Source organism: Sus scrofa, chromosome 7 (genome assembly GCF_000003025.6).
Source record: "Sus scrofa isolate TJ Tabasco breed Duroc chromosome 7, Sscrofa11.1, whole genome shotgun sequence".
NCBI lineage: Eukaryota > Metazoa > Chordata > Mammalia > Artiodactyla > Suidae > Sus > Sus scrofa.
The window spans coordinates 31140024-31163172 of NC_010449.5; the positions used below are offsets into that span (position 1 = coordinate 31140024).

Below are 23149 nucleotides of genomic sequence, written 5' to 3' on the forward strand. Positions count from 1 at the left end.
AAGTAGGGGTGAGTAGCCTGGGTCCTGTCTGCCACCAGCTTGGGGAACTTGACCTCGGGAAGGAAGCTGCTCACCCACCCCCCTCTTCCCTTCCTAGTGCTGAAAGCTGCCTCAGGCCTGAGACTCTCCAGACCTCTCCCGGTCCAGCCCCCTGCCTGGCCCCACCCCTCCCCCATTGGCTGCCCAGCCTCACTGGCTCTCCTGAAGGTCCTCCCTGCCTGGCCTCTCTTCCAGCCCCTCCTCTCAGAAGCCCGAAGCCCTGCTGCCCCTCTGAATCTCCACCTTGGCCACTCCCCACCCCCAGGGCTATTTTGGCAGGCAGGGGTAGGGGACAGTAAAAGGATAGATCCTGACCACCAGCCTTTCTGCGAAGGGCCATCAATGGCAGAGTGAGGGCCATAGACTAGTCCTGCAGGTCAAATGCCCAGACTTCTCAGCAATTCCCTGAGAGCCTGACACTGGTTCCCATCTTTCCCCTTCCAAGAGGAGTCAGTCCTGGGAGAGGTGTCACTAATGGGCACAGATAACATGAGCAAAGGAGAAAAGAGAGCTGGGAGAGAGAAGGAGTTGGAAGAGGCAGGCCCAGGGCTGTCCTTGATCTTCCATGTCTCTGGCAGGAGGGGAGGGATCTTGTCTCCTTATCATCCCCAGCCTCCAACATGACCTTTGATTCTCTCCCCTTTGTCCTGTGTCCCCAGACATAGACGAGTGCCGCCTGAACAACGGTGGCTGTGACCACATTTGCCGCAACACGGTGGGCAGCTTTGAATGCAGCTGCAAGAAGGGCTATAAGCTTCTCATCAATGAGAGGAACTGCCAGGGTGAGCAGACTTGGGCCAAGGGCAAGGCCTTTGGAGAGTTTCTTGAGGTAGGAGAGCTTCAAGGAGGCCAGAGGGCCAGGATCTGAGAAACTCAAGAGACACTGTGGAGAGTCTCCATAGGCGGTGTTGTGTAGTGAATTAGCCAATGTGCTCCTTCCTCCTGGTGAACCAGCTCTGCCCTGGGGCACATGGCCTGACAAGGAATGTGGGGTGGACTTTACCCCAGTTCATATCCTTGGCAGGATCTGACCAGCCTAAGCACACAGGTGGCCTTGATCCATAGGCACCAGATCTGACTCCAAAGACTCCAAGGGGAGGGGGGGTTAGGAGGTGGGAAGGCACTACTGAATTGCTGATTTTTGGGCTGGGCCAGAGGTAGGAACTCTTTCAATTTAAGGGATAGCACCAAAGTCCCTCACTTGGGCCCTTCACCTGAGCAAGGAGTCAGAGGATCAAGTGCCCCAAGTCAGATTCAGTGGCTCAAAACCTTGCTCTTCCAGATATAGACGAGTGTTCGTTTGATCGAACCTGTGACCACATATGTGTCAACACGCCGGGAAGCTTCCAGTGCCTCTGCCATCATGGCTACCTACTCTATGGTGTCACCCACTGTGGAGGTAAGCCAGCACATTTGGATCCTTGCCACCCAGCCCCTCTCACCGCCTCACATTTCAACTGAACAATCCCTGAGTTGGCTCGTGGCTGTAGGCAGTCCCCAGGTGCAAGGGCCATATCTACATCCAGCATGATGAAACTGAAGAAATTAAGACAACTAAGGGACTGGGTATCAGGGAATAGCATCCTGTTTCCAAAATTTCTACCTCCTGTCCCCGTCACTGCCCCTTGACTCCCATCCTGAGCTCCCAAATTACAGCCCCACTGGTAGGTAGGAGTGGAAGGCTTGAAAAAGCTTGTCAGTTTGGCTGTTCTCGGTCGTTCTTTTTACTGGGTACACAGATGAGAGAAGGAAGTCTTAGGTTTGAGCTCTTCTCAGGCAAGGGATTATCTTAGGGTGCCTGGAACTCTAACCCAAAATCCTCACTCACTGCCCACTCCCTGGCTCCTACTCCTCCCCCACCACTGTCTGTCTGTGTCTCCCTGCTCCTTCCCCCAGATGTGGATGAGTGCAGCATCAACCGGGGAGGCTGCCGCTTTGGCTGCATCAACACTCCTGGCAGCTACCAGTGTACCTGCCCAGGCCAGGGCCGGCTGCACTGGAATGGGAAGGATTGCGCAGGTGGGCAGCACCCTCTGCTGGCTGAAGCTGGATCTGCAGTTTCAGGGTAGGAGGGTAATTGGGGTCCTGGAAAGCGTGGAGTTCTGGCTGAGGAAAGTGTGAGGCAGTAGGGGATGGAGAAAGTAGCCATCTGAGACATGAAATTCCTGGTAAATAATTCCTTCCCCAGTCTCTGTTTACAACTACAGTTCTACATGTAGCTAATTCTCTTCCTCCAAACTACTCAGCTGATGGAGAGGGTGGGAGAGGAAGACCCTCTCCTCAGGCTTCTCTCCCCTTCCTAGAGCCAGTGAAATGTCAGAGTAGTCCTGTTGCCTCCAGAGCCACGCTCAGCTGCAACCGGTCTGGGAAGAAGGACACCTGTGCCCTGACCTGCCCTTCCCGGGCCCGGTTTTTGCCAGGTACATAGAGGAGGTTGCTGGAGGGCTGGCAGGGAGGAAGTCTGGCTGTTTAGGCAGCTCCTCTACTCCCCTTGGATTCCTCCAACCAGTGGGGGGCAGGGGGCAGGTCAGAGCTGTGACAGCCCCGTTCTCTCAGAGTCTGAGAATGGCTTCACCGTGAGCTGTGGCATCCCCAGCCCCAGGGCTGCACCAGCCCGAGCTGGCCACGCCGGGAACAGCACAAACTCCAACCACTGCCTTGGTGAGCACCGGCCCAGAGGCCTTGTTCCATGCTACTCTCTTGCTTATTAACCCCTATTTCTCCTCTTTATTAATCCTCCTGGCCATACTTTTTCCTGGATCCCCTTCTGTGCCCTGTAATTCTCTAGCCCTGCAGCCTTGCTCCCTCTGCCTTTAACAGCTCATGCCCTTGGCTTTTGTAATCCCCCTCCTCCAGCCAAGCCCCTGGCTTACTACCCAGCCTTCCAGCATCCTCTATAGCAGCTCCCACCCCCAAAGGCCCCCCGGCTGTGCTGAGCTCCTACCATCCCTCTAGAGGCTGCAGTGCTGACAGTTAAACAGCGGGCTTCCTTCAAGATCAAAGACGCCAAGTGCCGTTTGCACCTGCGAAACAAGGGCAAAACGGAGGAGGCCAGCAGGATCCTGGTGCCAGGTCTGGACTGGGGACCCTACTGCAATGGGCTATCTGGCCACCAAACCCTTCCCACCCCTTAGCTCCTCTGCTTGGTAAGAGCTCCAAAAACCCACTGGCATCCTGAATTCTGGACAGAGCAGGGGAAGAAGCAGTTATAGGTGCAGGGTCCAAGGAAGTTCTAGGATGTGCCCCTAACAACTAATTTGTATCCTAGACTAGAAGAGGACTGAGATGGTTATAGTCAGGGATCTGGTGAGATCCATCTGAGCTGAGGTAGGAAAGTGTGAGCAGGGAGTGAGAACAATCCCTGTCTCCAGGGGCCGCCTGAGGTTGACAAGGCCTCTCCCCCAGGTGGTGCCCCCTGCTCTGACTGCCAGGTCACCTTCATCCACCTCAAGTGTGACTCCTCTCGGAAGGGCAAGGGCCGGCGGGCCCGGACCCCTCCAGGAAAGGAAGTCACTCGGCTCACCCTGGAACTGGAGGCAGAAGTCAGAGCTGAAGAGAGCACAGGTGGGACTGGGCTTCCTATTGGGAAGAGGGTGGAGAGGGGTGGGCAGAGATGGGGAAACAGTAGGTCTCAGCAGCAAAGGGAGGGAAGGGGCAGACCCTGATGCCAAGACCAGGAGCCGGTCCCTCTTGCCACACCCCTCCTAGCTCCTAGCTTTGCTCCCTTGCCCTCCTGCTCACAGCCACACTTTCTTTTCCTTCTTTCTCTGACTCATACCACCGTCCACCACCAGCTGGTTGTGGGCTGCCCTGCCTCCGACAGCGGATGGAACGGCGGCTGAAAGGGTCCCTGAAGATGCTCAGGAAATCGATTAACCAGGACCGCTTCCTACTGCGCCTAGCTGGCCTTGATTATGAGCTGGCCCACAAGCCAGGCCCGGTAGCTGGGGAACGAGCCGAACCAGTGGAGGCCTGCAGGCCCGGGCAGCACCGCTCTGGGGCCAAGTGTGGTAAGGGAGCTTGCTGGGAAAGGGGGAGCGGGAGAGGAGGGAAGGCCCAGCTTGGGTTTGGCCCATTTGATGCCTCAGTTGCATCTCTCAAATTGTGAGGCAGCCAAGACCCTCCTGCCCATCATCCACTCCCCCCTCCCTTGTCCTAGGCTGAAATCTGGAGGGACATCATGTGGGTCTATCAGCCTTCCTGAACATGGCTTTGGCCCTGATCCTCCCAAGCAGGATTCTGTCTATTCCTTGAACCTGGGGGAGAGGGAAGGGAAATCCCAGACCTGGGTGGTGGGAAACAGGTGGGGGGTGGGTGGCTAGCGCGGCCGACTCTCCCTCAGTCAGCTGCCCGCAGGGAACGTATTACCACGGCCAGACGGAGCAGTGTGTGCCATGCCCAGCGGGCACCTTCCAGGAGAGAGAAGGGCAGCTCTCCTGCGACCTTTGCCCTGGGAGTGATGCCCACGGGCCTCTTGGAGCCACCAACATCACCACATGTGCAGGTGCCAGGGGAACAAACAATACAGAGTGGGGTAGGGTGGGCACTGGGACGCCCATGGGCATGGGATTTCCCAAGGGCAGGCCCAGGCTCCAGGCCAGTCTCCTAGTCAACATCTTATTTGTGTGTCCCTCTGTCCCCTGAGACTGGGTGACCCCAAGGGGATGACCAGGACCATCCCCATCAGAGTTGGGCCCTTGGTTCATTGCAGGTCAGTGCTCACCTGGCCAACACTCTGTAGATGGGTTCAAGCCCTGCCAGCCATGCCCACGTGGCACCTACCAACCTGAAGCAGGACGGACCCTGTGCTTCCCATGTGGCGGGGGCCTCACCACCAAGCATGAGGGGGCCGTCTCCTTCCAAGACTGTGACACCAAAGGTGAGTGAGCTTTTCACCCTTAACCCCAACTACTTCCAAAAAAACCTCTCAAATCTGCAGAGTAGACCAAAGACCGTGTCCCACATTCTTCCCCCAAGTGGGAAAGGCCCAGCTGCATGACCAAGCACACCACCCTGCTCACAGGACCCATCCTGATCCTCCACAGTCCCAAGCCTGGGAACTAGGGAATAAGTAACAGTTCCACTTAGCCCTCTGCTCTGAGGGACTGGTGTCACATTCCCCTCAATACTACAAATGAGTGTCTGTACAGGTTTGGGACTATGCTCAGTGCCTGAAAGAAAAGGCTTGGCACTGTAGCCAACCACTCTGTCAAGTCCGTTTTCCCCTGGGCTTAAATGCTGGCATGACTAGGGAGGACTGGGACTCTGGAAGGAACTTTGATATCTTCCACGCTCTTTCTCCCTGATGAATGGGTCCTGCCCCACAACTCCCAGGCGCCTGCCATCTTAACTCCGACCTTTCCCCCTGCCTGCAGTCCAGTGCTCGCCTGGGCACTACTACAACACCAGCATCCACCGCTGTATCCGCTGTGCTGTGGGCTCCTATCAGCCTGACTTCCGTCAGAACTTCTGCACCCGCTGTCCAGGAAACACAAGCACTGACTTTGATGGCTCCACCAGTGTAGCCCAGTGCAAGAGTAGGTGGCAGGCCAAGCTGTGGGCAAGGGGCAGAGAGACCTGGGGCCTGGGCATGGGTGGGGTAGTAAACCAACAGGGGGTGGGGCTGGGGAGTGGATGGGCAGCACAGTTCCCCCTTCATCTCTCCCCAGCCCACTTGATCTCAAGACCAGTTGCGGGGCTGGGCCTCTCCTTGAAGACAGGTTATGGGGAGGCAGAGACAAGTGAAGCGAGATAAGAAGGTGCCTAGTGGGCAGGAAGGAAGGTAGACCCAGAACTTGGAGAACAGGTGATGCACTAGGAAGGAGGCTGCCTACATGTGTCTGATTTCCACTTCAGAGCTCTTCAATTCCCCAGCCTGTTTCCCCACTGACTTCTCTTCTCTTTTTTGCTCTGTCCACTGGGACTTGGCTGCAGATCGCCAGTGTGGTGGGGAGCTGGGTGAGTTCACTGGCTATATCGAGTCCCCAAACTACCCAGGCAACTACCCAGCCGGCGTGGAATGTGTCTGGAACATCAACCCCCCACCCAAGCGCAAGATTCTTATCGTGGTACCCGAGATCTTCCTGCCGTCTGAGGACGAGTGTGGGGATGTCCTCGTCATGAGAAAGAACTGTGGGTAGCTGCAGAGCTGGGCCAGGGAAGGGCAGTCCAAATCTGGTTGGGAGAGAGGGAGAGAAAACTGGAATTAGGGCATTGATGAGGGGGGCCTTGAGAGGACAAAAACTAGCAAAGGAAAACAGCAATGACTGCTCTGTCTTCCATGGAGAGCAGTTAAGAAAGCCAGCACTGGGAGGAGAATTCCAGTCGTGGTACATGTGTCAATTTCCTATTCTAGTATTCGTACTGTTCCATTCATTTAAATTTAAAATTTCTTACACTGTGTGAGTGCCTGGATGTCAACGAGGAATTGCAGAACAAGCCCAGGGCAGTGAGGGAGAATATTTGTGTGTTGGAGGCAGTGGGAGGTTAGAGGAGCTTCAAACATGAGGTAGGGCCTCTGTCAGCCCGATTCCTCATTCTAGGAGGACTTGGGAAGCTTGCCCTGCTCCCCTCCTGACCTGCTGCTTGCCTTCCCAGCCTCCCCATCCTCCATCACCACCTATGAAACCTGCCAGACCTACGAGCGCCCCATTGCCTTCACAGCACGCTCAAGGAAGCTCTGGATCAACTTCAAGACAAGTGAGGCCAACAGTGCCCGTGGCTTCCAGATCCCCTATGTTACCTATGATGGTGAGCAAGGGCAGGAGAACCAGGGAGGTGGGTGAGAAAGGAGAGGGCCATGAATCTTGGGAGGGAACAGGAAGTTTCCACCCCTAAACCCCTCCCCTTGGTTGACTCTGCAGAGGACTATGAGCAGCTGGTAGAAGACATTGTACGAGACGGCCGGCTCTATGCATCTGAAAACCACCAGGAGATTTTAAAGGCGAGTGAACACTTAACAACAATGATTTTTTTTTCTGGTCTTTTTAGGGCCACACCCGCAGCATATGGAAGTTCCTAGGCTAGGGGTCAAATTGGAGCTGTAGCCACCAGCCTACACCACAGCTACAGCAAAGCCAGATCAGAGCCATGTCTGCGACCTACATCACAGTCCACGGCAACACCAGATCCTTAACCCACTGAGTGAGGCCAGGGATCGAACCTGCAACCTCATGGATACTAGTTGGGTTCATTACCACCGAGCCACAGCAGGAACTCCCATCACAGCCAACATTTAATGAGCATGTAACAATGTGCAGGCAATAATATACTTAAGTGAATACTCGTATCTGATGAACCCAATGGCTCTACGAAGTAGGTATTTTCATCATTCCCACTTTATGGGTGAGAAAACTTGAGGCGCAGAGAATTAGAGAGTTTGCCCAGTGGTAAAGCTGGGATCTGAGCCCAAGCCCATCTGACTATGGTATAACTATACTATGTTACACCCTCAGAGAAGATGAAGAGAGAAAATGTCCTCTACCTCTTCCACCAAGAAATATACGGAAAATGAGGTTTAGGAAGATGCTTCTGCATTAAGTGGCTGCCTTCCCTTACTCCCTTTCCCATTCCCACAGAAAAACAGCAGATCAAGCAGAGCTAGAGTTAATTCAGTATAGACCTCTTTTAAAGGAAAAGATGGAGTTCCAACTGTGGCGCAGCAAGGATTCACCATTGCTGCGGCTGTGGTGTAGGTTGCAGTTGTGGCTCAGATTCCATCCCTGGCCCAGGAACTTCCATATATCGCAGATGTGGCCAAAAAAAAATAAATAAGTAAAAAATAAAGGAAAAGAAATGTTTCCAACATTGAAGAATGGTCTAGATATCCAGGTCTGTGGATCCCAGTTTGAGAAAATCTTACTGAAGAAACTACAGTCCTAGTCACAGTGGTATTCTTCATGAATTATCAATGCAAAAGAAAAAAGTAATCTTTATGATAAAATAATTTTTGTATTATTATCAACATGAGACACAATGACAAAAATCTCCTCGAACTTGCAGACTACAAAAATGTAATTTCATCAATGCTTTTCAGAAATTTTCGGAGCATCTGAATCCTTATTTCAAGTGTGCTGTGCAACTCCAGTATATACAGTAGAGGCACTATTTTGATTAAAGTGGGGATGAGAGGCTGGAAGCTCCACCTCTTGTTTTAAACATCCGCTGCTGCAATGGAAAGAACACTAGCCTAGAAGCCAGATGATCTGAGTCCTAATGCACAGTGCTTGGTGCCCAGTAGGCTCTCTACACATCATGTTGCTGTTTCAGACAGGGTGATCAGGAAAGGCCTCTGAGGAGAAGGGACCTGAATGAGGTAAAGGGCCACTCCTTGGATGAACAGGAGAGGAGCACTCCAAGCTTAAGAGCATGGAAGCAGTGCAGCATGTTCAAGACCCTCGAGGCCAGTGTGGCTCAGCAGAGTAAGGAAGAGTCAAGAGGGCATAGAGGAGAGAGGGCACATTTAGCCTATGGGCCCTGCAAGGGATTCAGCTTTCCTGAGGCATAAAAGAAACCAGAGAAGTATTCTGAATACAAAAAGGACATGATTTAATTAAAAACCAAAAAAGTCATTCTGGCTGCTGTGAGGGAGAACAGTCTGTAGAAGGATGAAGGTAGGGAAAAGCACGGAGACCATTAGGAGGCCATGGCCAAGTGAGAGATGCTGGTGGCTTGGACATGGTGGTAGCTGTGGAGATGTTGAGAAGTGGTGGGACCCTGGATTTATTTGAAAGGTAGAATCACTAGGATTTGCTGTGTTTGTGAACAAGAGAGAGGAGTCAAGGATGCCTCCAGGGTCTGGGACCGAGCAGTGGAAAGATGGAGCTGCCACTGAGCTGCAGAATTCTAAAGGAGCAACAGGTGGTGGGATGGGGATCCAGAGTTCACTGCTGGGTATGCCTCTTAGACATCAAGAGGGGATGCTGCTGAGTGGAGGCTGGCGGTCCTCTTTCCCACCACCAACGCTGACCCTGCCCCTGCCCCCTGCCATCCTCTGCAGGACAAGAAGCTCATTAAGGCCTTCTTCGAGGTGCTGGCCCACCCCCAGAACTACTTCAAGTACACAGAGAAGCACAAGGAGATGCTGCCAAAATCCTTCATTAAGCTGCTCCGCTCCAAAGTTTCCAGCTTCCTGAGGCCCTACAAATAGTGCCTGTAGGCCCAAGACCCAGGTTTTGAAGCTCCCCAACTCTTTAGCCCAGAGCCAGCAGCCCCTCAGAGGAGGGACTCTCTCCGATCTCTTTTTGGAGAAAAAAAAATCACTATATAGACAAAGCACTCTCCCTTTCTGTTCCTCTAGCTTCCCTGCCTTTCTTTTTCTGCCTTGCTCTTTCTCTCTCTTTACTTTCCCTTTTCCTACATGCTCCCTGGAAAAGCCATTCAGTGCTGGCTCTATTCCCCCAAGGGGTGAAGGAACAGTATCCGCTCCCCTCCCCAGCCACACTGTCCATTGTACCAGCTCACATCCCTGGCCTTATCAGCTTGGAAGGGTGCTAAAGGCCCATAAAGAAAGTGGGTCTAGTGGGGAATGGGGAGGGGGCGGAGGGGCTTCTGCTGTTACAGGGTTGTACCTTGCCAGTCAGGAGCCAAAATGTCCCCTGGCTGTGCCTCCCAGGGATAATCTAACAGCCCAGGGTTCTGCCAAAGAAGCCTTTGACTTACAGGCTTAATGCCAGCACTGGTCCTCTGGGGCACATGGGTTGAGTCCTGGACTGCCCACACAGCCAGCCGTCCTATCTATACAGCTCCTCTCCTTCTTCACCTATGTCTTCCTGGGGTCCAATTCATGAGGGATTACAAAAGGCCCATACCACTGGGCTAGCGGACACTGGCTGAATGAAGAAGAGCATCAGGAATTACCATGTTGAATATGCTACTGTTGCTCCCCAAGAGAAAGACTTTATCTCTGCAGGACAGAAACCAGGTTTCAAAGCATCGCCAAAAAAAAAAAAAAAAAGGAAAATGTGTCCTCTAAAGGACTAGACTACAGAACAATTGGAAGCCACCCTCAGACACTAATCCTTTTTCTTACTTGTCTTCCCTGGCCCAGCCATTCCCTCACTCCCTCTGGAGTGCTTCCCTGGGGAGCCTACTCCCCAAGCTAAGTTTTGTCCTTAAGGAAACATGGCTGCTGACCAAAAGCCAGCCTGGGCCTTGCCACCAGACCTGTCCTTCCCTTGTAGCCCAGATGGCTTGTGGGCTCCACCAAAGAGGACCCCACCCTGTAGCCAGCCTAGAGCCACCTACCTCTGGCCCCAGGCCGTGGGCAGCAAGAGGAGTGTGTGCACTTGGCAAGCCTTCTGCCCACCCTGTCCACATCTATAAGTGCAATCATTTTGAGTCTTTCTATGTTGACTAGAGGGAGGGGTTTTTGTTTTCTGGTTTTGTTTTTTGTTTTTGTTTCTTTTTCCTCTATTAGAACAACCCTATTTATAGCTGCCCAAGAGAGAAGACTGTATGTTTGGAGTGGAAGAAAAAAGGTTTTGAATCTCATGAGCCTTAAGTGCTGGAGCATCTGATCTGTCTCTACTCCCCTACCAGAGGCACCTGATGTGTAGGACAGTAATTCTGGGGACATGATGGAGCAGGAAGGGGAGGACTTGTGTTTGTTAAGCCAATCCCACCATCCCTATGCCTCTATGGATTCGGCAAGGACCTCAAGACTGTAGAGGCCAATGAAATTGGTTAGTGATTCTCCACCCCAAGTAGGAAAAACCTCCATCTTTTCCCTGCTTTCATCCTGTTTTCCCCTGATGTGCACATGGAAGAGGACCAGGACAAACCCCTGGGGGATAGGCTGACTCAGGGCCCTGCGGCCAGAGACAAGGCTTTGGGAGCCAAGAATAGGACAGTTACCCAGGCATGAAGCTGTCTGCCTGAACTTGGCCACTCTGCCTACCCCCTACTGTTTGCCATTTCCTCTCGGAGCTGACTTCAAGCCTAGCTTCCTCAACTACTGCTTTTCCAAAGGAAGAGGAACCAAGTCCATGCCCAAGTCCAGATCCTGCACATATTCCACCTTCAATCCACTGCTGCCTATAAAACTATTTCCCATTTGCTCCTTCTAGTTCCCCTAAACCTGTAGTCTTTTTCAATCAAATGCTAACAGTTGACTCCTAGGGCTCAATTCTAATGACTGTCTCAGGCTATTGCTCCCCAAGGAGGCTCAGCACCAAATAAAGGAGCCTGACACCCCCCAATTAGTAGCATTTATCAACCAAAATAGCCTTAGGCAGTAGGTAACCAACTACACAGCTAGACCCCCTGATATCTGTCAGGCAACACCATGGCCCTTGAGGGCAGAGTGTCTGGCTGCCTTTGTCTCTCTGGGTCAAGGATGGCTCTGCTGTAGAGATCCAAGAAGGCTGCTTCCAAGCAGGGAAATGGTCATTTAACAAAAATATCCACACCTCCCAGGAAAAGCCATGAAAACTGCCTTAATCAACTCTGACCATCCTCATTCTCCACCAGAAGGTACAATAACTTTCTGATTCCTCTCTCCTACTATTTTGCATCTCTCTTAGAAAGCCAGTCAGAGTGCTTCCCAATTTGTACCTGGCTTCCTGCTCTCTTCCTTTCCTGTCACCCTATACATACACATAAACACTTTCTCTAATCATTTATTCCATGGTTCCTGGGACTTGCAAATGATTTCCACAGAATGGAAAGTTCAGACCACCAAGCTTCTTAACCAATGTCAAGACATCTTTGGAGAGCAGGTGAAGACACCCTAATGACCAAGTTGGGAGTTAAGAACTAAGTCGAAGTTGTTCCCGAACCTTCAGAGGAAGCCAGCCCTGGGGCATCAAATCAGGTGTTAGTGGACATGCAGGGGCTCTCTAGGCCTTAACAGGTCAGACCAAAAAAGAGGTTTTTACTAGTGTAGGGAAGTGGAGAGATGGTGTAAATGAGAATCCTTCATGACTATCCAAGGCCTCTCTGCAGGATCAGGTATTTATAGGATCACTGTACTGTGAGGCCTCATTCATCTTAGTACAAAACCTACCCTCATCTGAGTCTCGGAAAGGGCTCCAAGCACCAAGTGATACGTATCAGAGAGGGACTTATATCTTCAGCAACACAGCAATCTCTTCTCACGGCTCTGCTTCCATCTTTCTGCATTACTATACCCAGCCTGTTCCCTAAACCTTAGGGAACAGAGTCAGGAGAAAACTGACCAGAGCCTAGATTTGAACTGCCCTGCTCTAGACCTACAAATTCCCAGAGGCTGACATTGAGCTATGGCTGCCCTGACCTCCCCAGGACTGTATTAGTTTGAGGTGGTGGGAGTTCAGATTGATTGCTGAAAGTTCAGTAACAGTGCTGGTCTTTAGCCCTAATGAAAGTTTTCATACCCAAGAAGTATTCTCCATATGCATGTTTGAGGTGACTCTGGAGTAGATTAGGAAGCCATATCTCACAATGTCAAAAGACGTTACAGAACTTCTGTACTTGCTGCTTAACCTCAATATAACAGGCTCAAACTAGGGGAAGGGAAACAAAGTAAAACTGACCATCGTAAGCAGAAAATAATGCTAACCTGCTTGGCTTCTTTCTTAAGCACTGTAAAGTGAAAGCAAATAACACAAAGATATCTTTAAATTTGACTTGTCTCAAAGGCAGCACACCTGTCCTTGGGCCATTATTTGGACTAGGAGCCCTTTACAAAACTATATGATTAGAAGGATTAGAACCCCCAGTTCTATCATCAGCTTATCTAGACAACACAGATTATAACAGTTTGGATAAACTGAAAATTCTTCTGTGAGAGTTGAATTTAAGTTTCAGAGAATAATCATTACCATGTGGGAGGCTTTTTTTTTAATGCAGAAGAAATCTCAAAATATTGTATTTATACCTACCTTCCACTGATGCTGATATAGTAAGCATCTCCTACATGACAATAAACAGTAAATGATGCAGTTCATAGAGTATTTTGCACTTGGGGGAAAAAGATGTATCTGAGCTTGTAAAAAGAAATGTTTGGATTTTGTATTGTCTTTTTTTATTATTATTATTAAAATACTAAATCAAATTCCTCAGCCTGGCATCTTTCCTTCTGTCTCAATAGCTTATCCTAGAGCTGGAAAAAAGCTTTGAGGAAACAGTGTCTCCTGGCTTCCTAATGACTAGAATTTGAAAAGGCTTGTCTACTTTTTTAAATTTTTTATTATAGTTGATTTACAATGTTGTCAATTTCTGCTATACAGCAAAGTGACCCAGTCACACATATGTATACATTCTTTTTCTCATATTATCTCCCATCGTGTTCTATCACAAGTGATTGAATATAGTTCCCTGTGCTATACAGCAGGACCTCATTGCTTATCCATTCTAAACGTATTAGTTTGCATCAACTAACCCCAAACTCCCAGTCCATCCCACTCCCTCCCCCTCCTCCTTGGCAACCACAAGTTTGCTCTCCATATCCATGAGTTTATTTCTGTTCTGTAGATAGGTTCATTTGTGCCATATTTTGGATTCCACATATAAGTGATATCATATGGTATTTGTCTTTCTCTTTTAACTTCACTTAGTATGAGAATCTTTAGTTCCATCCACGTTACTGCAAATGGCATTATTCTTTTCTTTTTATGGCTGAGTAGTATTCCATTGTGTATATGTACCACATCTTAATCCATTCATCTGTTGATGGACATCTAGGTTGTTTCCATGGCTTGGCTATTGGGAATAGTGCTGCTGTGAACATAGGGGTGCATGTATCTTTTTGAATGAAAGTTTTGTTTTTATGCCCGAAACTAAGCTTGCTGGATCATATCTGTATTTAGTTTTCTGGCTTCATAATGACTTTAGAATTTGAAAAGTCTTGTCTATTTTTTAAAGCAGTATCAAGAATTATCCCCTAAAGGGGGTCTAGGGAGTGGAGGAAATTAGGGATACTGTTCCTCATCAAAGTACAATCCCCAAAATTTAGCCAGGCCACAGATGGTTCAGATACCTCCCTAGCTAAGATGTCCCATCTCTAGCAAAGTACCAGCACTGAGAGTCACCACAGTTGTTCTTTTTATGCAGTATATGCCTGGCCACCAAAGACAATTCTGAAATACAGATAATTCAGCCACTGCTACCATACTATACAGGTTTCAGGAAAGCAATCTCTAATCTCTCATAGAGGAACAGTCTCACTTTCTAGACTCAGAGAGGATAAAAATTGTTGCAATTATATACTTCCCTGACATGAAAATGTATTAGATTTTTTTTTTTTTGTCTTTTTTTTTTGCCATTTCTAGGGCTGCTCCTGTGGCATATGGAGGTTCCCAGGCTAGGGGTCTAATTGGAGCTGTAGCCACCAGCCTATACCACAGCCACAGCAACACCAGATCCGAGCCGCGTCTGCAACCTACACCACAGCTCAGAGCAACGCCGGATCTTTAACCCACTGAGCAAGGCCAGGGATCAAACCCGCAACCTCATGGTTCCTAATCTGATTCGTTAACCACTGAGCCACGACAGGAACTCCGAAAATGTATTAGATTTAATAGCTACATCATATAGCCATTTAAGAGGAACAAGGAAAAATCTACCTATTAAAAAACATTTTGGGTCGGCCTATCAGAATCCTGAACTTACCCTTTGGTATCTTTAAAGAAGATGAGTGCATTCTATTCCACAATTGCCGAGCTCCTGTTTTGTGCCAGGCAACATGCATCAGGCTATCATAGCTTGGTAACAACCATGCACAAGAACCACACTCCTCCTTTAAGACTGATTGCAGGGAGTTCCCGTTGTGGCTCAGTGGTACTAAACCCAACTAGTATCCATGAGAATGTGGGTTCAATCCCTGGCCTCAGTCCCTGTGAGCTGTGGTGTAGGCCAGCAGCTGTAGCTTCAATTCGATTCCTAGCTTGAGAACTTCCATATGCTACGTGTTCAGCCCTAAAAACAAACAAAAACAAAAACAAAAAAAGACTGATTACAACTGACCTTTCCACACAGATTTTCCAGCAAGAGAGAGAACCTTGTCTACTTGGTGATCGTGAGTATAAATTAATTCACTGGCACTCTGTTTCATACATTAATTTCCCGTGAGTTTGACTCAGTGTGACAAAACATGAATCCCTTCGTGTGGACTGACAAGAATCATTATTTCTAGAACTGCAAAGCTGAGAACCATATACCAACTTGGGGCCATCTTCTGACTTCTTGCTTAACCCTTTTCTATTCCAAAAACACCAATTCTTCCTCCTCCTTTCTAGGACACTTGCAATTATGTCCCAGAATAACATATAGTCAGGGCCAGTGGATTATGGATCTGTCTTCATCAAGCAGTCTTTAAATTGGGTTATGTGAGGGATTTTTTCCAAGGAATTCTTCCCAAAGGTATGTGAAGACTTTCCAAGTGGTACCTGGGCAATGAGATCAATCTGAGGAGAGTTTTAAGGGACTAAATTTCCAGATCCTCAACTTCCATAAGAAATCTTCCCTAAAACTAATCTGTTTGCGAGCCAGCCAGGATATTCATGTCCTCTCCACTCCACTCCTCTTTCACCATAGTCCTTTTCCTACTTTACAAAAGAAAAGCAGGAGTTCCTGCTGTGGCACAAAAGGATTTCTAACACCAGGACATAGGCTCAATCCCCAGGCTGGCAAGAAGGGAAAAAGGATCAAGTGTTTCTACACATATGGTGGATCTGATCCTTGGCCCAGGAATGCCATATGAAGTGGGGTAGTCAAAAGAGGATAAAAAACCATATCTCTCACCTACACTGAATTTTGATGCATGGCCCAGAGTGTAAAAATCTGGGGAGTAGGAGAAAGGGGTTGTTTTTTCCCTTCATGACAAAATATTCCCACTATAATCAGTCCTCTTATTCCAGCTTATGTTTCCTATTTCCTACCCCCTGCTAGCAAAAAATGAAATTATTCACTGCTCAAACCATTTTTTTTTTTTTTTTTTTTTTTGGACCACACCGTGGCATGTGGAAATTCCTGGGCCAGGGGTCGAACCCGTGCCACAGCAGCAACCCAAGCTGCTACAATGACAATGCCGATCCTTAACCTGCACCACAAAGGAACTCCTGCACAATTCTTATTTAATTGTTCCTAAAGGCCAAACAGGAAAGTTCAATACAAACAAATACCTGTACTTGCCTAGGGAATAACATACCTTCTATCCTACTTTTCACTTAATAAATTAACTAATGAATTTAGCTATACATTACATGACATTATTCCAAATCATACAATGAGAAATGGTCCCATCTTATTCTTACAATTTTTATAATATTAATATTAGATCTACATAATTTTAATCATGACAGATTTTTAATAATATATTTAATAAGCCACAGTAATTTATTTCCCAGTGGTTTTTGTAATACTCTTTAAAATGAATATTAATATATTTATTTGAATTGAAGAATAAAATCAGACTTTGCCTGACAGAAAGTAAGTCTGATTTGAAATGAAGACTGGCTTTGCTAATTCCACAAATGACAAGTGTTTTCCATAAGAAAGTGAATCTACACTTCAATTTTTTTTTTTTTTTTTTTGTCTTTTTGCCATTTCTTGGGCCGCTCCCTCGGCATATGGAGGTTCCCAGGCTAGGGGTCGAATCGGAGCTGTAGCCACCGGCCTACGCCAGAGCCACAGCAACGTGGGATCCAAGCCGCATCTGCAACCTACACCACAGCTCACGGCAACACTGGATCGTTAACCCACTGAGCAAGGGCAGGGACCGAACCCGCAAGCTCATGGTTCCTAGTCGGATTTGTTAACCACTGCGCCACGACGGGAACTCCTACACTTCAATATTTTAACAAAAAAGATACTGAAAACTTGTAATGACAGAAAAATTTTATCCAAAAAAAATGTGTTGGCAAAGGAGTGTGAAAATTAGTATGTGCTTAACTAGATGCCTCTGAATGAAAAGGCAACAGATAATAATCATTTTTATAAGACTGAAACTGATACTCAAGTGACTAACAAATCCCTTTGCAAGATCAGTGATTTCCAATTCTTTGCATTTAACAAAATTAATGGAGGACTGTATTTGCTAGTACTTGCTACCAGTATTTGGTGATAGGACACTTTCTGATTGTTGGCATATAATTTAGAAGTAGTTCAAAGATTTGAGAGATATCATTTCAACAAATTTCTTCCTTTCCCAATGCAAGGTTTCTCAACACTCATATCTATAAAAATAAAAAACAGGCAGAGAATTGATGTTGCACCTTATCTCCTTCTACCACTTAGCATTAGTCCACAAATACCTAAACTAATTGAGGAGAAACCATGTTTCTCATTAAGAGATGCATCTTCAATTGTACTTTTTAGGTTTCACAAGTTATAAAAATGTGTAATATAGGAGTTCCCGTCGTGGCCGTGGCGCAGTGGTTAACGAATCCGACTAGGAACCATGAGGTTGCGGGTTCGGTCCCTGCCCTTGCTCAGTGGTTAATGATCCGGCGTGAGCTGTGGTGTAGGTTGCAGATGCGGCTTGGATCCCGCGTTGCTGTGGCTCTGGCGTAGGCCGGTGGCTGCAGCTCCGATTTGACCCCTAGCCTGGGAACCTCCATATGCTGCGGGAGCGGCCCAAGAAATAGCAAAAAAAAAAAAAAAAAAAAAAAAGTGTAATATATTTAAATTGCTTAATAAATTGTTATTAGTAATAACTGCAATGACAATTTGATCCAGAAAAAACTTTTTAACAAAGACTATGGTCACAAGCAATAAATTTAAATACTCAATTTTGTTGCAAAGAAGGTGATCATAATCAATAAAAGACTTCAAAGCATATAAATATACTAGTTAGGACAAAGTTCTCAAGGGGAAGTGAATGGAATGAGGACTTCAAGAACATGGGAGTTCCCGTCATGGCTCAGTGGTTAACGAATCCAACTAGGAACCATGAGTTTTCGGGTTCGATCCCTGGCCTCGCTCAGTGGGTTAAGGATCCTGCCGTGTGCTGTGCTGTAGGTCACAGACGCGGCTCAGATCCCGAGGGTTACTGTGGCTCTGGCATAGGTGGGTGGCTACAGCTCCAAATGAACCCCTAGCCTGGGAACCTCCATATGCCGCAAGTGTGGCCCTAGAAAAGACAAAAAAAACAAAAAAGGAACAAAGGGAACCACATAAGATTTCTGTTAAAGAAGAGTTGGGGGAGTTCTTGGAAGTCTAGTGATTAGGATTTGGCACTTTCACTCCTGTGGCCTGGGTTCAATCCTAGTCTGGGAATGAGATCCCACATCAAGGCACTGCATGCCACTGCCAAAAAAAAAAAAAAAAAGAGCTGGTTTATATATTTTTAAGTGGATGTTGGTAGATATCAAATATTTAGGGTATTTGGAGTCTACTAGATACATTTAAGAACAATATAATGGTTTTAGTTTAAATGTCATAATTTACAGTAAGTCAGAAATTATATCCTCTACAAGTATTTAAATTTATGATGGAAAATTTAGATATCAACTTAGAAATGAACAAGGAGATACATACTTTAAAATTCTTTTATGGAGTCAATTTTTTAAAATGTCTAAAGGCCACTAGCCTATATGGTATATTGTCGGGATGGGGCTCAAAGGCAGAACAGAATCAGCTAGAAATGATCTTCAATCCTCCACTCCAAAATGTCTTCCTGGGGAGTTCCCGTTGTGGTGCAGTGGCTAACGAATCCGACTAGGAACCATGAGGTTGCGGGTTCGGTCCCTGCCCTTGCTCAGTGGGTTAACGATCCAGCGTTGCCGTGAGCTGTGGTGTAGGTTGCAGACGCGGCTCGGATCCTGCGTTGCTGTGGTTCTGGCGTAGGCCGGTGGCTACAGCTCCGATTCAACCCCTAGCCTGGGAACCTCCATATGCCGAGGGAGTGGCCCAAGAAATAGCAACAACAACAACAAAAGACAAAAAAAGCCAAAATGTCTTCCTCCCCAGTTCTCCTGAGCACCTGAAATTACCCACCATTGGAGTCTTAATACTTCAAACTCAGACACTGGTTTCCCAGAGTTTTGTTTTGGTTTTGTTCTTATTTTGTTCCCCAGCCAGGAATCAAATCCAAGCTGCAGCTGAGACCGACACCACAGCTGCAGCAATGCCAGATCCTTAACCCACTGCACGGGGCGGGGGGGGGGGGGGGGGGGGGAGATCCAACAGTGCCTCAGCAGCGACCTGAGCCCCTGCAGAGGCAACGCTGGATCCTTAACCTGCTGTGCCAAAGCAGGAACTCCCTTTCCAGAGTTTTTGATGTGCAATGGGAGAGGTGATTAGCCAGTCAGATTAGGAACTGCAAGGAATGTGAGAAAGGAAAGAGGCATTTTTTTTAATTATGGAAAAAGATGGGAGTGGGGGGACTACCTAGTACAACCTGAGTTCTATTCCCTGCTTGTTGTCTAACCAGAAGTTTATGTTGCACGACAAGCTACTAGGTTTTCTCTCTCTTATCTACGTAAAATAACTTGTCAAATTTCCACCAAAAAAGAACAGAAAGAAGACACCTTAAAGATCATGTTATTTCTATACCAAAAGGTACAGAAAGGATTATTTATTAACCATAAGAAGTGGCCATCAATTGTCACTCACTGCCCCTCTAAACTGAGAACCTGATAAGCACCGTAGCTCCAGGTCCACCTCTGGAATTGTTGTGCCAAGACAAATAAGACGGGAAGGCTCTTGTAGCTAAGGTAAGATGGGGGAAAAGACGAACCCCCAATGCCTCCAATGGCATCTTTAGCTACCACAGATGCCAAACACACTGCTTTGTAAATGTTTCTAGTTTATCAAACTACTGTCTTTTATTATTATTATTATTATTATTATTCTCATAGATCTGGGTTTAAATCCCACATTTCCTTTTTTAAATTTTTTTATTAAAGCATAGTTGATTTACTATGTTCCTTCAATTTCCACTGTACACCTAAACGACCCAGTCATAGATATATATACACACATTTTTTCATACTATCTTTCATCAGGTTCTAACCCAAGAGACTGTACACAGTTCCCTGTGCTGCACAGTAAGTAACATCGGAATGCTTTAAAATTTTTTTTCTTTTTTTTTCTTTTGAGGGCCGCACCCGCAGCATGTGGAGGCTCCCAGGCTAGGGATCAAATCAGAGCTACAGCTGCCGGCCAACACCACAGCAACACCAGACCCCAGCCGCGTCTGTGACCTACACCACCGCTCAATACAAAACCAGATCCTTAACCCACTGAGCAAGGCCAGGGATCGAACCTGCAACCTCATGGTTCCTAGTCGGATTCTTTTCCGCTGCGCCACGACAAGAACTCCTAAAAAAAATTTTTAAGTTAAAAAAAATTGGCGGGGGGGGAGAGCAGCGACAAAAGAAAGGACGTCAAGTCTAAAAGGAAGGTTTCTCACCTCATTCCTCCAGGCACCCAGTTCCTCTCCTAAGAAGCAAACTACCAGTTCCTCATCTAGCTCCGCTTTTTATTTACTTCTAATTTTTAACCAACATTTTAATTACTCCTTTTCACTTTTCCCTTGGGTGTCTGAAAATTCCCCCATCACAAAGGGGTTGGTCCGGTTCACCCCGAGACGAGCCGACAAGGGGGAGTAGCAGGTTTTGAGGCTGGGGGTGGGGCTGACGGGGAATGAGGGTGAGAGAACCAAAGAGGACCGTCAGGGCGCCCTCCCTTAAGAGGCCAGTACCTGACGGCTCCTCGACGTCGTCCTTTTCAACCAGGAGCTAGTAACACCTGCGGTGGCTTTCTTCGGAGGGTGGCTCGAAGGTCGTAGGCGGTGCCTGCGGAGGGCGCGCAGCAAAGCGCCAGGACCCTAAGGCGCAGGAGGAAGCCGGGGGGCTCGGAGCCCCGGGGCCGGCAGCGGGACCCGCGGGAACGGCTTCCCTCACCATCTGCCCCTCCGGCCCTCCCTGGCTCCAGAAGCGCACCTTCTGGCCCCGCGGCCTCGGGCTCCTCCCCGCTCCCGTCTCAGGCTTCAGGTGGACCGAGTGCCTCCGCAGGACAGCTGGCAGCTCCTCATCGCTATAGAGACGACCCGGCTCGCGAGCCGCGCCCAGGCCCTGACCGGGGCGTCGTGACGTCATCACGCCCTCCCCGGGCGCTCGGCCTTGCGGGCGGTGCGTCACCCCGGCTGGGGGGCGGGGCGGGGCTCTGAGGGGCACCGTTCAGAGCCCAGCCGCCCGGGCACCCGCGGCCCGGGAACCGGGATAAGTAGGACGGCGGCCGCGGCGACTGGGGGTTCGGGGTGGAGCGTGCCCTGTATTTTCTATACGGGTTCCGGGGCCCAGTAGAGGCGCGCCGAGAGGAGAGGAAAGTGCGGCGGCCCTGGAACCTGGATATCGCAGGAGGCAAGCTGCGCGCGGGCGGGCGGGCTATGGCGCAGGCGGGTTGCGGGGCCGGCGCTGGTGGCGGGGCCCGGTGCATGGCGGTCTGTCGGCGGAGTCACCCTCGGGGGCTGTCAGGTTGGTGGCTGCGGGAAGAGTGGGTCCACTGTGCCCAGGTGGGAGGCCGGGCGGGCGCAGGGCCCCGGGAATGTCCCGAGCCCGCCGTGCCCACCCTCCTCCGGCCCTGGCCCGTGGCCCGGCGGCCTGATGGCGGCCTGACCCCTCCCCCACCCCGGGTCCCGGCCCCCGGCCCCCCTCCGTGCCCCTCCATTCCGTCCGCCCTGCGACTCCTCCCCCTTGACTCCCAAGCCCACCCCGCGGCAGCTCCCGCCTCCACCTCTGTGACCGCACACCCCACCCACTGACCCTAAGACCTCGCCAGGTAGTCTTCACTTCCAACCCCGGAATTTCCCCAGTACTGCCCAGGGACCCAACCCAGTGACTCACGAGATCCCCACATCCCTCCGTGGTGACCCCCAAACCTTCTCAGTGCCCTCACTGGTATGGCAATCCCTCCAGTCTACCCTGTGTTCCCTCACAAACTTGGTGACTCCCCTCAAACCTTTCCTGGTAGCTCTTAAGCCCTACTTACTAAAATAGTTTCCCACCCAGTCACTTCCACATAACCCTCGATATCTGATAATCCCTTCTTTTCTTTTCCTATTAACTCGTGATCCTCATTCCATGTTCCCCCTTCATCCTCAAATCACCTCCGCTCACATCCCTCTCTGCACCTCCAGCCCCCCGATGTCAATCAGTACATGACTTACAAGTGCCCTGGCACCCACCGGTGCCCAGGAAGACACGATGAATATGAAGTAGACATAGTTGGAGGCATCAGAGAATCTGTATTGAGGGTGTGGTTCCAAATTCAAGTCCTAGTTCAGCCACAATTTTGCTTTGGGAAGCTGGGAGAATCCTTTCCTTGGTCCGGACCTCAGTTTCTAATCTGTATTATAAGTTTGGGTTAAATGATCTCAGTTTGCTTCCAGCTGTGGAATTCTGCAATTCTCAGTCAAGATAATACTTGTTTGCAATCATTTTTGTACTCCTCCCTAGAAGTTTGCTGTTCGGACCTCACCCCAGGGTCCACTTGTTTGTTTCTTAAACCTTTTTCCTTCACTCTCATGACCCCCTTAAGAGTCCATACCTGTTTCCCTTGTTTGGGCCTCATCAGTTAATGTGTTTGCAAAGCCGCATCAGCCTGGGACAATGATGTGGTAAGAGACCTGGGTTCTGGTGTGACTCTGGCCCTTCAGCTGTGACACCTTAGGCACACCATTTAGCCTCAGTCTTCACCTTTATTAGTGGAGGATACTAGTGCCTGAGGCAATGCACTCAAAGCACTTGGCACCATGCATAGCCCACCGGAGCCCTTTATTGGAAGCTGAGAAGCTCCTATTGGTCTTACTCTGTCCTGGGTGCTATCAACAGATAATGAGCAAAGGGCCACACCTTGCATTATCTGTATTCCCCTGAGCTCTTGGAATCCCCACCCTCTTATCTGTGCTGTGGACTCCTCACTTCTGTGGTTCTTTACCCCAACATCGCCTTAAAAATGATTGGCACTTATTGGTGAGCACCTACTGTGTGCCAGGCTTTGTATGTGTAAATTAAGTTTGCCCTTCAACCACCCCAAGAGGTGATTCTTATTAGATCTACCACCATTTCCCATTCTTTGTATGTTTTGGTTTGGTTTTAAACAGTTGAAGAACCTAAAACTCCCACAGATGAGTAGCAGAGCTGGGCTTGGAACCTACAGTTTTCAAAACCTATTTAATCTATTGCTT

The 23149-nt window shown here is 48.9% G+C and overlaps 3 protein-coding genes across 40 annotated transcripts in view; 2 read left to right on the forward strand and 1 right to left on the reverse strand.

Annotated features, from left to right (window-relative positions):
* SCUBE3 (signal peptide, CUB domain and EGF like domain containing 3) overlaps positions 1-13072 on the forward strand; it is a 39500-nt gene extending 26428 nt beyond the window's left edge. For 2 of the 3 annotated variants that reach the window (XM_013977806.2, XM_021098614.1), the window contains 15 exons: positions 699-821; positions 1322-1438; positions 1936-2058; positions 2343-2459; positions 2596-2700; positions 2995-3111; positions 3445-3603; positions 3834-4049; positions 4382-4543; positions 4751-4918; positions 5415-5576; positions 5974-6171; positions 6637-6789; positions 6903-6982; positions 9038-13072. In XM_013977806.2, coding sequence (XP_013833260.2) covers positions 699-821; positions 1322-1438; positions 1936-2058; positions 2343-2459; positions 2596-2700; positions 2995-3111; positions 3445-3603; positions 3834-4049; positions 4382-4543; positions 4751-4918; positions 5415-5576; positions 5974-6171; positions 6637-6789; positions 6903-6982; positions 9038-9187 — 2150 coding nt within the window. In that variant the 3' untranslated portion in view covers positions 9188-13072. The remainder of the gene's footprint in view (positions 1-698; positions 822-1321; positions 1439-1935; positions 2059-2342; positions 2460-2595; positions 2701-2994; positions 3112-3444; positions 3604-3833; positions 4050-4381; positions 4544-4750; positions 4919-5414; positions 5577-5973; positions 6172-6636; positions 6790-6902; positions 6983-9037) is intronic. The other variant, XM_021098615.1, reaches the window with a different exon arrangement.
* The window catches only part of TCP11 (t-complex 11), a 153623-nt gene extending 132564 nt beyond the window's left edge, over positions 1-21059 (reverse strand). For 9 of the 34 annotated variants that reach the window (XR_002345664.1, XR_002345661.1, XR_002345655.1 and 6 more), the window contains exons 1-2: positions 20663-21056; positions 6112-6213 (exon numbers count right to left, since the gene is read on the reverse strand). The gene's annotated coding sequence lies outside the window, so the exon portion shown is untranslated. Of the gene's footprint in view, positions 1-6111; positions 6214-20662 lie in introns of all 34 variants that reach the window. The other 25 variants (XR_002345671.1, XR_002345660.1, XR_002345665.1 and 22 more) reach the window with 15 other exon arrangements.
* Positions 21107-23149, forward strand: part of ZNF76 (zinc finger protein 76) — a 31192-nt gene continuing 29149 nt past the window's right edge. Inside the window, exon 1 of one of the 3 annotated variants that reach the window (XM_021098617.1) lies at positions 21107-21323. The gene's annotated coding sequence lies outside the window, so the exon portion shown is untranslated. Of the gene's footprint in view, positions 21438-23149 lie in introns of all 3 variants that reach the window. The other 2 variants (XM_021098616.1, XM_021098618.1) reach the window with 2 other exon arrangements.